General features: G+C 39.5%; 1 protein-coding gene across 3 annotated transcripts in view; it reads left to right on the top strand.

The window, feature by feature from the left end:
• Positions 1–14,793, top strand: part of LOC107678147 (uncharacterized protein C15orf41 homolog) — a 90,450-nt gene extending 75,657 nt beyond the window's left edge. For 2 of the 3 annotated variants that reach the window (XM_016473316.1, XM_016473315.1), the window contains one exon: positions 14,465–14,793. In XM_016473316.1, the coding sequence (XP_016328802.1) occupies positions 14,465–14,588 (124 nt within the window). In that variant the 3' untranslated portion in view covers positions 14,589–14,793. The remainder of the gene's footprint in view (positions 1–14,464) is intronic. The other variant, XM_016473317.1, reaches the window with a different exon arrangement.
• The last annotated feature ends 3,225 nt before the right edge of the window (positions 14,794–18,018 follow it).

Raw genomic sequence — 18,018 nt, 5'->3', positions numbered from 1 at the left:
TCAAATATGCGGTTTGTTAATAAAGATAACGTCTATTTGAAAATTTGCTTCGACGTTTTCGAAGATGTGAGCTCCAGGGCGTCATGTGTGACAGATCAGAGCAATCTTTCATTTACTTATTTAACATGAAATTGTCAAATTGCTACTCCATATCAATCGCATACAATGAAAATACAGAATAATTAGAACAATCATTAATATAAATAAATAACAGAGTGTCATATCTATTTTTCCCAGAACGTTCTTGTGACCCGGTAGCAATTCTTCCACGGCCCGGTAGTGGGTCGCGACACGGTGGTTGGGGACCTCTGCTCTAAACTATAGTGAGCCCTTATGCATTAGGCATACAAGGTTACAGTTAACAACAGAGCCCAAACTTAAATTTAATTACTATTTATTTTTAAATATAACAAGCAACACTCAACTTTAAAAAAAAATGTACGCAAACTTGTAAATTGCACATAATGCAGTTTTTAAATTAACTTCTAAATTATAAAAGTTCTATTTGTTGTTGAAATATATTCATTTATACAGTGCCTCTCATAACTTGCTTCATAACAGATTTATTTAAACATGCATGAAATAATTAAGACATCACTAACAGGTAAAGTAAAATATAATGAGTATATAGTCTAATATTTCGCGAAATGCTCTTCTCTAGACTTCGTTTATAGCACACTAACGAGCTGTGGACACTGATGATGAAATCAAGGGAAATTAAATGCTACGTGACGTTTTGTTTACAAGCTGTTTTATTGCCGTCTTTCCGCGGTTGAAACACTGATTGAGCGATTACGCGAGGCGTTAGATGTTCATTCATGTTTATTTTGTGTTATAACTAGTAGTAAAGAGGAAGAGATGATCACACTGCCGTTTGAACTGAGGCGTTTATACAGCGATCTGTCACGCCACATCAAAGAGTGCCAAAACGACATTCATCATTTGAATTTCCTGAAAAAATTGACATAATCTGAAAGATGAGACTTTGTTTATTATCAAAAGTAACAATATATAAAACTGGAAGTTTCCAATGAAGTTCTGCTCGTGCAGTGGTTAAAACAACGCTGTATTTGTTCGGTACACATGCGCACCGTACCAAAGATTTTCGGTATGAATACGTGTACCGTTACACCCCTAGTGTCCACAGAAGTGTTGTGTGTGCAAAGTCTAGTGTGACTGTGGCTTAAGGAACACTTAGTAGTGTGAACACTGCTAGACTTTAAGGTCATTCCAAGCACAAACAAATGAAACAAATGGCAAATGAAAACAATATGTGTACTGAAATCAGCTCAAAATATCAAACCCGTGTCAAGCGGAGCCCAATGTGAGTTAGAGGATGCAGGTCTCATGAGAATGGCCCTGTCTGTCAGTATGCTTGAAAGAAAATGCTCAATCAGTCGGTAAGGTCTAAATAACATTATTACAGTTATATTTTGTGGCTAAAACGTAGCATGCTCTCTGAAGTTCATTCCAGTTTAATTTCCTACTACTGCGAGCTTAAATTTGAATTGCAATTCTACATCCTGTTTGCAACCTTAATTCAATTCAAATTGATGGTGAATTGGCATTTTAAGCCATTTTTTTTAGTTCAGATTCATTTTCCAGCAGGACAATGGCTCAAATCCTTCTGAAAGCCCTCTAAAGGGTCGGTCACACTGGATTCAGTTCACTTCCATTCATATGTGAATGATGGAGTATGGCCACGCAAGCGCTTGTGTACAATAGGTGGTTTATACTCTTACCTACATATTTGTGTAACGGAAAAACATTCAACCAATAGAGCATCTAAACACCATCGATTGGAGCTAATTTTATTTATTTGAAGTGCTAATTTCCCTGTGCTTTTTTCTGTAAGGAGCTTTTTGTTTACATATAAATATATAGTTTATATATAAGCGTATGTTATGTATTTATGAATAGCGCATAAGGAAGGGGAGATGTATTTGATAGGTTTCTAAGATCTGTCCAAAAGTCTATTTATTTGAAGTGCTAATTTCCCTGTGCTTTTTTCTGTAAGGAGCTTTTTGTTTACATATAAATATATAGTTTATATATAAGCGTATGTTATGTATTTATGAATAGCGCATAAGGAAGGGGAGATGTATTTGATAGGTTTCTAAGATCTGTCCAGAAGTCTCCCTCCCCTTCCTCTTCCCGTTCCTTAAGCTCTGAAAGGTCAGCGCTGTCATCCTCGGAGAGCCGTCTGTTTGTTTCCTTTGGAAAACAGGGTTAAACTGTCGGACTGACAAACCCCTGAGCCCACCAACCTCAGCAACCTCAAAACGAGTGACAATCAGTCCAGACCGCCCGAGGGACGCTGCTTGGCTTTGCCGTGACCCCTTCTTGTCGCCGTTTGATTCCTTTATTCCATGTTTGGAGTATTTAACGTCCAGTTTGATCCTCTGGATAATTAGTTTAGCTGCGCTCTCATGTCTCGCAGGCTTTGGAGGCCCAGAGGTGGACTCTTCACCGGCTTGAGATTTGTTTGCTTTGCAAATGTTTTAAAATGACAGTGAAATCTGATTTGCAGTGCAGCTTGTAAGTGAAAACATTGAGCAGCTTTTATCTCCAGTGCTGCTTCATCCGTCCAGCCAATCACACGCTGACGAGGTCTGTTTGCTCAGTTGTTCATTTACATATCAAATAACATTTTTTTTTTCATGCCGAGAGATAAAAAAATCAGTGGATTGATAGTGTATTATAAATATTGCACATTTATTTATTTGAATTGTGTGTGTGTGCTTTCACCGAAATGATGCTTAATTGGAGAATTAAAGTTTGCCTATTTCTGCCATTTCTAGATTAGAAGTATTGTTTTATTTTAAGGCTTGCTGAAAGGCTCTCATTGCTCATCACAGTGAGTGTTTTAACTGTTGAACTGAGCTGTTTTCTTTGACTCGTGTGTGTTTATGTGTGAGGGGCCTCGGTTTCCCACCCAGACATTCAGGGTCCAGCACTAGTTAGTTGAGCGCTGAGAAGGGCCCCGTGGGGTCCCATGAGTCTCGACCCCCAGAGCGCTGAACATTGAACTTCAGCCTCTGATTGCTGTGTGAGATCATGATCTGATGCTTCTCAATGGGCAGGATTATAAATATATACGGAATGTAGGATCTGTCTTTCCAGCCTCGCTCTCCTATTTCAGTAACGGCTCAGTATTATCAGTGTTCTGGAGTGAAGGAAGCGTTGAGATGCACTGACGTGTTGATTTAGTCACAGTTACACCAGCAGAGGTGGCGACTTGGACGAGAGCCAGGCCTGTTTTCTCAGTGGACGCTCTTTGGATGGGCTTCACTTATTTTTAGGGTCCTTTTCCTGTGTTTTTTCTCTGGATGTCTGACAGCCAGCTTGCACACCTATTCATCAGCGCTCTTCCTCCAGCTTTCAGTGGAACGCCATGATTCTGATTCACCGCTAAAATAAGCTTCTCGTGTCTGTGTGTGTGTGTGAGAGTGTGTGTGTGTGTGTTTCTCTCTCTCTAAATGTCTGACAGCCAGCTCGCACACCTATTCATAAGCGCTCTTCCTCCAGCTTTCAGTGGCGTTCATGATTCAGATGCACCGCAGAAATAAGCTGCTAGTGTCTGATGACTTTTTTTATAGGATTAGAGAGACAAATCCCTATTATTTGCAGAGAGACTATTAGAGCTGAAGCACAAGTAGTAGCCAGTTTTAAACAATGTCTGTATTATAATCTGATGATTTCCAACAATATCAACTAAATTATTTTTCAGAATTACAAAAACTTTAAATTATGGTACATTGTTGATGTTAATTCAACAGCTCATTTAATCCCGTTTTTACAAATATTATAGTGTTGACTGCATTCATAATTTATATGGGAAATCTGGCATTTCAACCCTGTTATCCATTCTAATATGCAAACTTTTAAATTAGTTTTTTTCTTCTCACTAAATGTTGGTATGAGGGTAGCCAAAATTGCAGATGAAATGAAGTCAGGTCAGTTTTATACACACACACACACACACACACATATATACTGTATATAAATGTGGCCATTTCAGAAAAACTCTATTCAGACAAATTTTGTGAACCGTTAAATGACATAAATAGTCAACTTAAACATTTTTTTGCATAGCGCTTTTACCAATATGCATTTTTTAAAGCAGCTTCACATAAAATCGTGATGTTAATGTTTATAATATCTTAATATATTCATGCCTTATAGTTACATTTAGCAGATTAGAGCTGGACGATAATATATTTGCATTTTGTGACTAAATAAAAAATCAAACAGTTGAAATTAGTCGCTGGGGTATATTTGTAGCAATAGCCAACAATACATTGTATGGGTCAAAATTATAGATTTTTCTTTTATGCCAAAAATCATTAGGATATTAAGTAAAGATCATGATCCATGAAGATATTTTGTAAATTTCCTACCGTAAATATATATAAAAAAATTTGATTAGTAATATGCATTGCTAAGAACTTAATTTAAAGATGATTTTCTCAATATTATGATTTTTTTGCACCCTCAGATTCCAGATTTTCAAATAGTTACATCTCAGCCAAATATTGTCCGATCCTTACAAACCATACATCAATGGAAAGCTTATTTATTCAGCTTTCAGATGATCAGGGTCACATATAGTATACTTCGCTTTGCTTGCGTGTACTTTATGTATGCAGGTAAAATTAGATGTACTTATATATAACTTTATCTAAAAAGATTCTGTTATAACATAGTGATGAACTGCATTAACTTAATGTTTAGTTTGACCTCTTAAACCTGATGGAGGTTTTCTGAGGATTCAGCGCCTCCTTCCGTGGATCATTATTTGGGAAGAAGCACTTGGGTGGAAAGTGCTTGTTTATCTGAGAGGAGGGTCTGGAGACGCTGGACACTCCAGCACCGAGGCGCCGGGTCGCAGGGCAGACTGCGCTCGGGTTACACTGCAAACCGCTGCTGATTACAGCGGGGCTTGCCAACAATTGGAAACACATTAGCACTGGGGGTTAAGAGCGGGATTAGACGCTGCTCGCCCGACGCAGACTGGAGGCCACTTGAAGGGATTTGTTTAGATGCCCCCAGAGAGGACAGCTAATTATTCACCGGGGCTGCTGGGAGTTCAGCGTAACAGGTTACAGGAGCCGATATCCCCTGATGATTCTCATCAGCAGCCCAACTCTTACCCATAATGCGCAGTGGCTTTTCATTATGATATCATTTGGTAACGAAGAGCAGCCATTGCCCTGATGTGTTTCTTCTCATTTGTCCTGACTAATAGATCCTGCTGTTTTTAGCAGATGATTTATTTTCTGCATTCTGAAGTGGGTCTTGGTTTTATTATGGACCACTTCATGCATCATATCTGTGAAATGAAGTGCTGTAATGTTTTAATGAATTCTCAGGAGGTCTTAATGAAAGCTTCCGTCCATTATTGTGATGGAAAGCAGCACTGAGGTCAATGAAGAGCAGAGACACTCGATCTGAGGCGAGAGGTCAGAGGTCGGCCTCTTACGAGCCCACAGTCCAGTGAGGAGCCCCATGGCGGCGGGAGGGTCCTCTGTAGTGCGATGTCAGTATTACAGTAATCGAGTGTCTAATTGAGGATTATTCCCTGTTATTCAGTGATTCGTTTTCTCAATGCATTGTCTCAAGATCTCAAGATATCTTTTCTTTAAATGGTTCCTGATGGTTTCACACCAAATTTTTAATTCTTTTGCAGTTAACATGTCTCTTTTCAGTTTTTTTTCTGACTGTGCTGACCAATGAGCATTTCGCTGTCCAATGGTCATGCCTTAACTTTGCCATTTCTAGTATTGCATTAGTATCGCATCCTTCTCAATGGGCATTTAATAATTTTTTACTTTTAGTCTGAGTTAAATCTCTTTTTTGCCTCATTTTATCTGTAAAAGAAAACCTGCCTAATAATTCTGAATATAAGGAGTTTTTCACTTCCAGCCTTCATGGACAATTATATATCACTTATATTATGCACACCTGAATATAAGGAGTTTTTCACTTCCAGCCTTCATGGACAATTATATATCACTTATAAATGATCAAATACAAAATTAATAGTAGTTAGATTAATTGATGTGGTTTGGAATTGGTAAAATGTGCTTGGGAAAAAAATATGATCAGAATATCAACGTGCCTGATAATTATGCACGTACTGTAGTAAAACTAGTAATATTGTGAAATATTTAAAATAACTATTTTCTATGTGAAAAAAGTGACAATAAATACATAATGTTACAAAAGACTTCTATTTCACAAATGTGAGCCTGGAGCACAAAAGCAGTCTTAAGTCGCTGGGGTATGAGATAAATCAGATATACATCAAATAAACACAATATTACAACGTACAATTGCACAAACGGTTGCAAACGAACAGCGCGCATCTGAAGTGTCTCTGAAGGAAATAATGCGTTAAATTATGTTTGCGTTTAATTTGGGGTGAATCTTCTTGCCCTCTTCTGTCCTCCCGTCACCTTCCCAGCTCTCCACGCTGTCGCTGCAAAGGAAATGATGTGGCTAAATCTGGAAGTGCCATCTCCACCGTCATTATCACAGACGGGTCAGGCGTTTATTGGGTCTCACCTCACCGATAGCCTGGCGATCATTAATCCATAAGCACCAGATAATGAGCACTGAGCAGATTTATGCAATTACGGCCACACGGCAGACAGAGCAGCTCTCTTTAGCCTAACGCATTAATGAGCTTATCAATATGTGTCGCGGGTTCAGGGTTCGAGTGGCTGTTAGCTGCCCCTGATGGGACTAAATGAGACGTGAGCTGTTCAGGCCAAGAGTGTTTCCGAGGCGTTTAGATAGAACGCTTTAATCCTGCTTTAGTCTCGACAGGAGGTACATTTAGTCCAGATTGAAACCTCATCAGCGGCGGGAAAACAGAAGCATAAACATGTCATGCAGAGTTATACCTGAAAGAAGATTGCTTGCTCTTTCTGTTCCAGCTTAATTACAGCGATTGTGTTTTGCTCGTCGGTGGCCAGCGGGCTCTTCAATAACAACAGCTGAACGCAGAAGGAAGCCTCTCCAGCATCAGAGTCACAGGGATGTCAGGATGTTCACCTTGTGATATTTATGGAGTAGGACACAGCGTTTATTTATCGTGGGCTGTGTAGCGTCCGTTCGAGGCCGCGTCTCATGCTCTCTTTAAACATCCTGTTTGTGTGAAGGCTTTTTTTATTATCGTGACCATGCTCCTGAATGCGGGCCCCGGGGCCGGTCCAGTAAAATATGCGGGTTGCGTGCTGATATCGCCTCGCTCGCAGCCTCGAGTCCCTCCCGCCCCCTGCAACCCGGTTCAAGCCCTATAAATAAACACCAATTAATCAGCAGCTGAGAGCAAGCCCTGAGCGGAGCGGGAACAACACCATCCTCTGCTCTGGCCCTCCGACACTGGAGAACCACACTGAAATCCTTCCTCTGTTGATGTCGATGTGGTCCTCTTACAGAAGCATAAATGACGTCAAGTCAGCAGCAAGTCCAGGTTCTGTGAAGAGCGCTGAAGCACTGTAGGAGCACCGTCTCTGTACCAAGCCAGTCTCAGTATGTCCAACCTGCTGCTCCAACACAGGCTACGTCTATATTCATCCAGATGCGTTTGGAAACAGCATTTTCATTTCAAAATGCTCTCCGTTCACACTAGTGTTTCTCATCCACACTGAAACATCAGACAACGTTCAAGTCATTTTACTGCGCAAGCATAAATTGTACTAAAAGCACTGGGTTGATACAAAGAGACCAGACTTAATAAAATTCTCACACTGTCCTTATGTCACGATTATTATATTAGCAAAACATCTCACTGGTGCATCCAGGTCACACTTATTCAGCATTCCATGTGCGGTCTGAAACGCATCTGCTCTCATGTTTCGCCGCAGGAGAAGCAGTGAATGTTCTGTTGTCTTTGCAGGAACATAATATGAAGATATAAAGCAAGCAGTGCTGAGTAACTGATCACATGTTATCTGGATTACGTAATCAGATTCAAAAATTAAGTATTCGTAATTAGAGTATATAACATTTTATAATGCTCATAATCAGATTACAGTTGCTTTTCTATGGATTACATGATTACATATTATTCACACAATGCAGTAAATTATTCATAATTAATTGATTCTCCCTAATTCTTGTTTTTTTTGTCTCTTTTAAGTTTTCCTTTCTGAATCTTACTGTGTGTCATACCATCTATATTCACAAATGTCGTGTAAATAAATTTGCGAACCATGCTTCCGACTTTAGGGGAAAAGCACCTTTCAAGCAGTTAGACCAGGTATGAAACACACAATTATACAAGTTACTAAATATAGCTGTGAAACACTGTCTTCATCATCATATCCAGTGAGCTTCAGTACCTGTTGATTCTGGACAAAAGCTCTTCAAACCATGTAATGTCTCTGCTGTTTTCATGTTTATTAATGCTTGATCATATAATGCAGTGATTCACAAACGTCTTGGCCAGCCAAACCCCTTAAAATAAAATTTAAAACGTTAATATTTCAGTAATTTAACAAGATATTTGCATGTTCACAGTTCTCTGATGTTGGTTAATGGTCACAATGACATGCAGGTAAACAGATAAAATATTTCTGTTTTTAGTGTTCGGGTGTTTAAATTATTTTTATTTTAACTTTTTACATTACAATTTTACATTATTAGCTTTTTATCGACTCACAAACTCACTGCAGTTTTTACATGAAGCCCAGTTTGGGAAACCCTGGTGTAATGTAATGTTTAAATCATTTTATGATAAGTGTATAAACATATATGTATATATATATATATATATATATATATATATATGCTGTATATATTGTAATGTGTCATGATTATACATGCATCATTGTTTTCAAATACCTCATTTTTTCACAGTCCACACCAAACGGTGTTTTCAAATTTATTCACTTGAGAGAGCATCTTCAAAAAGTCAATTTCAGCAGGATAAAAACATGATCTCAGTGTGGACAGAAAGCCAACATGTAGAGAAGAAGCTGTGTTTTGAAATGAATCCTGGTTAGAGGAGACTAATCCAAGACTCTTGGGAAGGCAGCAGCAGGTAGTGGATGAAGTGTTTTCAGGTGGAAACCTCACTGACTTCTGTGCTATAATCACTTATATGTTCCTATGAGGTCAAAATAGCCTCAATCGGAGGGATGTTCATGTTTTAACGCAGCATGTTTAGATGTCAGCGCGCTCCGCTCAAACGGTGTCCTCTGGAAGCTGCCAGGATCTGCGAGCAGAGATGACACCGCGGAGGGCTGTAATTAGTTATTGAATTACACCGTGATTATGTGTGTGCATTGATGGGGTGGAGGCCACTCGAACGCCGGCTCACTCTCTCAGCACCTCCTTTCAGCTTTTTGTTCTTAAGTGCTGCGCTCTCATTAAAATGCCTTTTTAACCAGCATGGCACCTGCTTTAAAATCAAACGCGGGGCGCTCGTTACGCCTAATGGCAGCGTGTCCGCCAGCGACGCTCTCAGCGGCATCCCACTCTCTCCGCCCGCCAAAGCCAACGCGCTCCAAATTAGCTACATTTCACAAACAATTTCACCGACTCGTTACGCAGTTAGATGTTTATTGGAAGATCACTGACTTCCCCGGAGCGATACTTGTGCCAGATTTAGGTGGCGAAGCGGTGGCCCACATAATAGACCTCAATTATAATTGGAGCCCCGTGTCCGTTTATGCCTTTATTTATGGAACCTTTGCATTGAAGTACAGCAGCCTTTGTGTTTTTGCCTTCAGAGCGGAAGCTGTTCGGACGCCTCCCTCGGGGGTTACAAGCGCGTCTATTTAACCCGAGACCCTTCGCCACCATGCCGCTTCTGTTGGGGTTGTTTTGTACCCTCGACCTCATGATATCAAATGTGCTGATGAAGTCAACTTCTTGTTTTCCCTTCCTTGTTTGCTCATCCAAACCCAGCAGTCAGTAGAAGAGCACGACTCGTCTATATGTCATCCTGTCCCAACCCATCTGACGTTATGATAAATCAATATAGTGAGGCGATTTCCATTCAATGCGGGCAAATCAGAGCTACTGTATGGCAAGAGGACATTTGCTTCCTTCAGATACTATTAAAATAAAACAGGGCCAGTTCAAACATGGACTATTACCACTAGCATTTATGTGACGACTAGATCAGCGTTCCTGGAGGCACGGCAACACGGTTTTGGATGATGATGTTCCTCCAGGAACAGTGTCGGGAAACACTGAAATACAATTAAAATTAATATATTCAAAAAAAAGTAAATAAAACAGTATAGAGTGTTATCTATAAACAAAGCATATAGAAAACCATTCATTTTGGAACTTTGGAAAAACATGAACGAAACCGGCCATTCTTGATACAGGAATTTAGAAAATTGTAATTAGTGTTAATTTCGTTAACGAAAACGATGACGAAAAATGTTCGTCAACGAGGTTTTTTTCCCCTGACGAAAACGAGATGATAATAAGGTCATGAAACGATAAATGAGACTAAATGAACATGCAATATCGCTGACGAAAAAAGACGAGACTAAAATGTAGTTAAAAGAACAAAAACTTTACCAAAACCTTTTAGTTTGCTGCCAGGCGCCGTGATCTGAAACACCGACATACAGTACTGTTCAATCTGGGGTTTAGCGATCTCTGTTTGAGGTGTTCTGCTTCAATGAAAGTGTTATTCAGCAGTCTGTGTTCTGTCAGGGATCTCCACTGTATTGTTTTCTGATTGTAACGTTACTTACGCAACCTCTGTGCAGCAATAAGTCTTTTTGCCGTTGTTTTAAAAGAGAAACATTAATGCAATTTGGAATTACTATTAGGAATTTCTCTGTTATAATATTAGAGGGTAGGTTTTTGTTACAGCAGTTGTCATAACGTAGACAGTGCGAGTGTATATCTGAAGTCTTTGGTGTTTATTTAGCTTCTAATTGATATCCAGTTATAAATCTGTACACTAACGTTAGATGAGGTCAAATAAACCATGCATATGAGTCAATATTCTATTGATTTCTGCTTATTGGTGAAAAAACTACTTCTGATGAAATGTACAAATAAATTTCCCAAATGACAACAATCATTGCAATTAAAATTGAGCAAAATAATATATATTTTTCATCATTTTAACCATTATACAGTAAGACGCAAATATGAAAATGTGTAAGTTTCCAAAATTCTCAGACATTTAGTCGCCTAAAACTAAAACAGGACAAGTTGACTAGATATGATAAAAACTAAAAGTTACATTTGACACAGGATTAAGACTAAGACTAAAAAATAGCTGACAAAATTAACACTAACTGTAATAAAGAGAAGAATATAAGAAAATGCATGAGGTAGGGTGAAGCTAAAAACTCATGATGTATAAAAAAATGTGTACTTTTGTAATAATATGTAATGCTTAAATTAGATATAAAATGTAGTATATTGTGTTAAATGGCATACAATGGCAAATCTGGTGTTGAGGTGATTTTTCATGGATGTAATTCATCACATTAACAAATGAACATTTGTTGTTTCACTCAGTTTGACGCGCAGACAGTGTTCAAGATTTTCAGCAATATTTGAATATTTATATTTTCTTTGTTGCTATTGTGTGATCTTGGTTTAGTTTGTTTAGTCTGTTCAATCATGAAGCAGACATCCCTCTCACAGGCGTGACTGTTATCCAGAACACTAGCGCTGTTTCTGTTTGGGGTCAGTGTGGAAAAATACATGAAGACAAATCAGAGTCGGCAGCTGTCAGGAGTGAATGTCTGTAATGTGCACAATAGTCACTCCCTGACACCTCAAAGAGCAGTTGAACTTTTGATGACGTCTCATAGGGTTGCAGTGTATGAAATATCAGCCTGATACGTCAGTGTTAAGTAAGTTTTTCAAGCTCTTAAAATGGCCTTGAGATCTCAGAGCCTCAACAGAACAGGAGGGTTAATTAGTTAAAAACAACACTGTAATAACTCAAGGTTTCTTGGCTTCTCTCTCTGTCCAGACCTCCATACGTCACCGCATTCGCTGCACCTCTCGTCTTATAGAATGCAAATGTTTACATTGCACGTACACAACATTTCCATAGAAAGGATGGGACCCGTCCACGTTTCTCCAGCGATGAAGCTGTGCTGCGTCTGTTAGGGCTGTTGGTTTCGGCTCGTTCCTTGAGGACCGTGAATCAGTGTGTGATAAAGAGAGCACGGGACTTGAACCGAACGGCCCAGAACACACACTCGCTGGCTGACCTGACTCCGTTTCCAGTTATTGTGGTAGAACTAACTGTGATTGGTTGCTGTTGCTGTCAGTCTTTCTTCACCTGTGTTAGTGGACAGTTTGAGAGGATCGGTGAAGGCAGGCCTCGTGAGATTTCATGAGCTTTAGGGAAAAATCAGCAGTTTACTCACACAGAAGCACATTTTATGACCTGATTCACTCTTGATTCATTCACTACCATGTTTACATGAGCGGAACTTGAACAGCTAGTTGTTGTTGAGTGGTTTAATACACTGCAAAAATAATGTTATTCCTCAGTGTTTTTGTCTTGTTTTTCAGTACAAATATCTAAATATCCATAAAGGGGTCGTGAACTGCATTTTTTATTATTTTATGATGTTCTCTGAGGTTCGCTTATAGTGCTAGTGTGATTTTGCATAAAACATCATAATTTATAAGTAATAAGTTATTTTTTCTGCTGTTTTGAGCCTCTCTGCAGAACGCTCTGTTTTTATAGGCGGGGCTAGTAAATGCCCACTGCTGTGATTGGCTGACAGTTTCACTTATTAAAATAACAGACAGACGCTGCTGTGACGTACTCTGAAAACAACATGGGTCATCTGGGTTAAAAACGTGATATAAACTCAGTTCATATCAAACGGTCTGGAACACAATGCAGTAGTGGTGAAAGCAGGTTTCCTCACACGTCTGTGCTGCGACATTACTGTCGATCCGCTCTAGTCACTCAGCGCTGCATCAGCCTTTACTCGCTCTCTCTGAAAAGATCATCATACTGTCTCGTTTAGAAATGAATCTGTAGCAAAGTAAAGCAAAGAGACAGTGTTTCACTGGCGCGATCTAGAGCTCTTTGCTCATTTCCCCCATGTTTACACCGGACACAAGACAGCAGAGCCCATTATAATCAGTAATAACAACAACAGTGTGTTGTGATCTTGTAAAGTCATCTGTATGGTTCTGTTGGAGTAATTCTGTGTTTGCGTCCCTCTATTGTTTCCTCTCCTCCTACTACAAGCACGTGTCGGGGGGGAGGCTAAAGAGACAGTGATGTAGAATCGGTGGGCGGGGCTAAAGAGGCAGTGCTGTAGAATCGGTGGGTGGGACTAAAGAGACAGTGATGTAGAATCGGTGGGCGGGACTAAAGAGACAGTGCTGTAGAATCGCTGGGTGGGGCTAAAGAGGCAATCGGTGGGCGGGACTAAAGAGTCAGTGCTGTAGAATCTCTGGGAGGGGCTAAAGAGACAGTGATGTAGAATCGGTGGGCGGGGCTAAAGAGGCAGCGCTGTAGAATCGGTGGGCGGGACTAAAGAGTCAGTGCTGTAGAATCTGTGGGCGGGGCTAAAGAGGCAGTGCTGTAGAATCGGTGGGCGGGGCTAAAGAGGCAGTCGGTGGGCGGGACTAAAGAGGCAGTGCTGTAGAATCGGTGGGTGGGGCTAAATATGCAGAGCTGTAGAAGCAGGTGTTGATATTTTCCTGTGGAGGCGGGGCTTAGCCTCACTATTACATCATAAAGCGGCACATCCCGAAACGAGTCATTTTCTGAGCTTGGTTTCAATAAAAGCTGTTTCTAAACTAACGAGAAAGTTTGAGTATAGAAACTTACTGGATGTTTTTATAATACATTGACCCGTTATATGACAAAAGATCAAGGGAATTTGATTTCTCAGTTCATGACCCCTTTAAATCAAGATACAGTTACTGGAGATGCAAGATTACTTCAGATATTAAGTTGAAAACTTAAACAAATCTATCAAAATTAAGTTTATGCTTAAAAAAATGTATTCAAAAAGAAAATAAGATTATTTTTTGTTTGACGTCCAAACTAATGGACTTTTTCTTGCAATTCTGAGTTTAGATCTCACTATTTTTAGAAGAAAAAAAATATATGTATATAATTTGTGAGTCTGAATTGTGAGATAAAAAGTTTTACCTTTTTAAGTTTACCTTCTTTTTAATTTTATATCTCATGGTGTAAATAGGCTTCCATATTTTTCAAACCCTATTGACAGACATATTTAAGTTATTTAGATTTTCAAGTAAATGTGTCTTGATTTAAGGACGTTTAGATATTTGTATTGAAAAACAAGAACTTTTTTTTTTTTTTTGCAAAATTCTTCTGTCCTAAAATCTCCATCATTTCTTCAGTGTCAGCCACCATGAGCTCAACAGAAGTGACTTTATCATGATTTTAAATGTGCTCGTCACCCCAAAACGTTTGGTGTGCATGTTCTTCAAGACACCGAGCTTTCTCTCCCATCTGCAGGTTTGGTCCCGGTCTGGTCATCTACTGGTACGGGTTCGTATCGGAGCTGGACTGCCAGCGGGGCCGAGGGATCCTGCTGAGAGACGGCTTCCCCTCGGACATCGTAACCCTGAGCCAAGTCTGACCCGTCACGGGGACGTTTGTTGCTGTCAGTCCGGAAGCAATTTAGCTTTCCTGCAGCGTGAGACTCCTGGCAAACATCTGCTGTGAACTCCGGCTGAACTCCAGCGGCTCGGGAGAGAAAACACCGGCTCCTCAAATCCTGCCGAGGCCGGTGACACGCGTCACTCTTATCTTGCTCAGAGACGCCGATGGATGAGACGTTTGTGATTGTTTGTGTTCAGTTATAAAGGCTAATAAAGTTGTGAGTTCTCCATATATTCTGTGTCTATCTTCTGAAGCTTTCTTGAAGTCGGGTCCAGAGTGACGCTCTCCAAAGCTTCCTCTTCCTCTCTGAGCTGTTGAGAGCTGTGGAGAGATAGCAGAGAGATCTCAAGAGATTCCTGTCTGGGCACTATTAACCCTGTGACGCCTGACATATGAAGCACAGTCAGAAAACAATGAAATGGAACAGTTCATTCAACCTTTCAACTACATTTTTTATAAAAAGTTTGCATGTGTGTTTTATGTTTTGTATCATATTTGATGCATCTGATACAGTGAGAATATGGAGGAAAAAACAGCTCAGGTTTATTCAGAGACTCAAACTGAGCAAAAATATGCAATTTATGTGCAGATGCTGATATTTATATGATGAAATTCTGATGCTTGTGATGTAAATCAGTGAGATCTTTATAACAGTGCAGCAGATACTGACATAAAATGATATAAACATCAGTCGTGGCTCTATATCTCCAGTAATCTGTCTCAGTAAGATGAGATTGAAATGCTCCAAACATATAATGCAGTGATTGAGAGCTGAAGAAATAAAGGCTCCTCAGAAGATGTGAGATGTTCTGGAGGCTTGTGAAGATCATTCCTCCGCTGAGGGACAGTGAAAGTAAAGCTTCTGGAAACAAACGCTCCTCAAAAGATCCTGAGGATCAGATTTGAGACTCTAAAACATGATTGATGGAGAATCAAGTAAAGCTGAGCTGCTTCAGTCCAGTAAGTGTTCATCTGGAGATATTACTGCAGTTATTCTGACCTTTACTTGATCAAAAACCCTTACCATTAATCTCTAACCCAAGAGACGGGCCCCAAACACAAAGGCCCTCAGCGCCCCGGTAACGGCTAGCTCTTAACGGAGTACAGAAAAAAGTAAAAGCACAGTAAACAGGCGAGTCAGTTCCTCTGGAGAGCTTCCTGTCATTGTGTTCATGATGCTTCAGTGCATGAAAGAGCCTATAAATTAGATTGTGCTCTGAACGTCTGGCTGTTTTCATGTCTGCCTGCTTCTGCTTTTAGACTTGTGATTTTAACTCTGCTGGTCTCTCATTAATGTGTGTCAGTAAACAGCATTACAGTGGTAGTTCACGCAAAAATGAAAATTGTGATCATTTGCTTATCACCCTTTCACAAGGTACTAATGTGTAGCATTTAAGTACTAAAATGTACCTTTCATGGGTAAATAAGGCACAAAGGTGAATGTTTTGTAAGGGTCCCGCACCACTGACAGCTTTTTTACCCCATTTTTTTCTGAGAGCGCAGAAGACTTTCATTCGTCTTCTGACACGTAAAGATATTGTTAATGAAACCATAAGTAAGATTTTAGAAAAAAAGAGAATAAAATAAATTAATACTTCAGCAAGGAAACAATTAAATCAAAAGTGACAGTAAAGACGTAATGTGACAGTAGATTTCCATTTCAAATAAATGCTGTTCTTTCTATTCATCTGTGAATCCTGAAAAATAAAATGCATCAAGGTTTCCACAAAAATATTGTGCAGCACGACTGTTTTTAACATTGATAATAATCAGAAATGTTTCTAATAATCAGCATATTAGAATGATTTCTGAAGATCATGTGACACTGAAGACTGCAGTAATGATGCTGAAAATACAGCTGCGCATCACAGAAATAAATTACTGTTTAACAGATATCCAGACAGAAAACAGCTGTTTTGCATTGTAATAATATTTCACAATATTCCTGTATTTTTGATCAAATAATTGCAGCCTCGGTGAGCAGAAGAGACTCTTTCAAACCTCATTGGATTGCATGCATCAAGCAAATACAGTTGAATGTCTTATGGGTTTGGAACATCATGAGGGTGAGTAAATGATGAGCTTAAACCCTTTAATGCAAGAGATTTTAATAATCTCAAACTCCTGCAGATCAAATGAGCCTCGGTCATTTTTGTGAAATGCTGGTTCCATGAATGCTGTTCCCTGCAGATGGCTGTGAGCGGATCCCACTGAAGGTGAATGCAGAGGTCTGAGAGGCTGATGTCTGGAGCAGATCTGCAGTGATTCGCAGCTGTTTCTGATCAGTCATTAACATATTCATCTCGGCAGAGCAGCAGGTGTGTTATGATGTGCTGCTGGACGTTTAGACTCTCATACACTCAACTCACACACACACACACACACACACATTCTCTGCTGGCAATTAGCTCTGTTTTTTCTGATGGTCTTTCCATCGCAGCTGAGATTTCAACTGTTTAATTAAACGTACAGCAGCACAAAACAGTGCTTCAAACGAAACTAAATAAATATTAGTCCTGTTTAAATTAAATTAAATACACTACACTTAATATGAACAGTTTTATTTAGCATGTCACTTTTGGACTAAAATGTAGTCATGGATAAATTTTGACTACTATAGGTAAACTTTACCTTTTTTATGTCCCATATTATGTCTCAATTCAATAACTGAGACACAATCTTGGATTGAATGGTTGAAAAGTCTCACCAAGGCTGCATTTATTTGATCAGAAATAGTTTAAAACAGCTGTTTTCTATGTGAATGTGTTAAACTGTAATGTATTTCTGTGATGCGCAGCTGTATTTTCAGCATCATTACTCCAGTCTTCAGTGTCACATGATCTTCAGAAATCATTATAATATGCTGATTTGCTGCTCGAGAAACATTTCTGATTATTATCAGCGTTGAACACAGTTGTGCTGCACAATATTTTTGTGGAAACGGTGATGTATTTTATTTTTCAGGATTCACAGATGAACAGAAAGTTCAGAAGAACATCATTTATTTGAAATAGAAATTGTGTAATGTTATAAATCTTTCCTGTCACTTTTGATCAATTTAATGCATCCTTGCTGACTGATAGTAATTTTCCTTTTTTTCCCTCCCAGAATTTCCTGATGCCCAAGTTTTGAACAGAAGTGTACACGTGTTGGGTAGAGTTTCTGTTTAAATGCTGTTATGTTCCATGTTTGCTAATCACAGCAGGTCTGTAGTTGTGTTCTCAGTGAAATGCGATGTTTCTGTAAGTGCTGCAGGACTAGAGGGATGTTGGTTCTTCTCAGTCCTCCACTGAGTGTTTATGTGCAAGCTGAAGGATCTCAGATGGTTGTGCTGGGAGACTGTTCCTCGTCTGCTCTCATCTGTCTGTCAGCGGATGTTCAGGCGTTTGCTCTGATTGTTCTGGATT

This window comes from Sinocyclocheilus anshuiensis, unplaced genomic scaffold (genome assembly GCF_001515605.1).
Source record: "Sinocyclocheilus anshuiensis isolate Anshui unplaced genomic scaffold, SAMN03320099.WGS_v1.1 scaffold1069, whole genome shotgun sequence".
NCBI lineage: Eukaryota > Metazoa > Chordata > Actinopteri > Cypriniformes > Cyprinidae > Sinocyclocheilus > Sinocyclocheilus anshuiensis.
The sequence above is the reverse complement of the archived record's forward strand: the minus strand, read 5'-3'. Positions and strand labels throughout refer to the sequence as shown.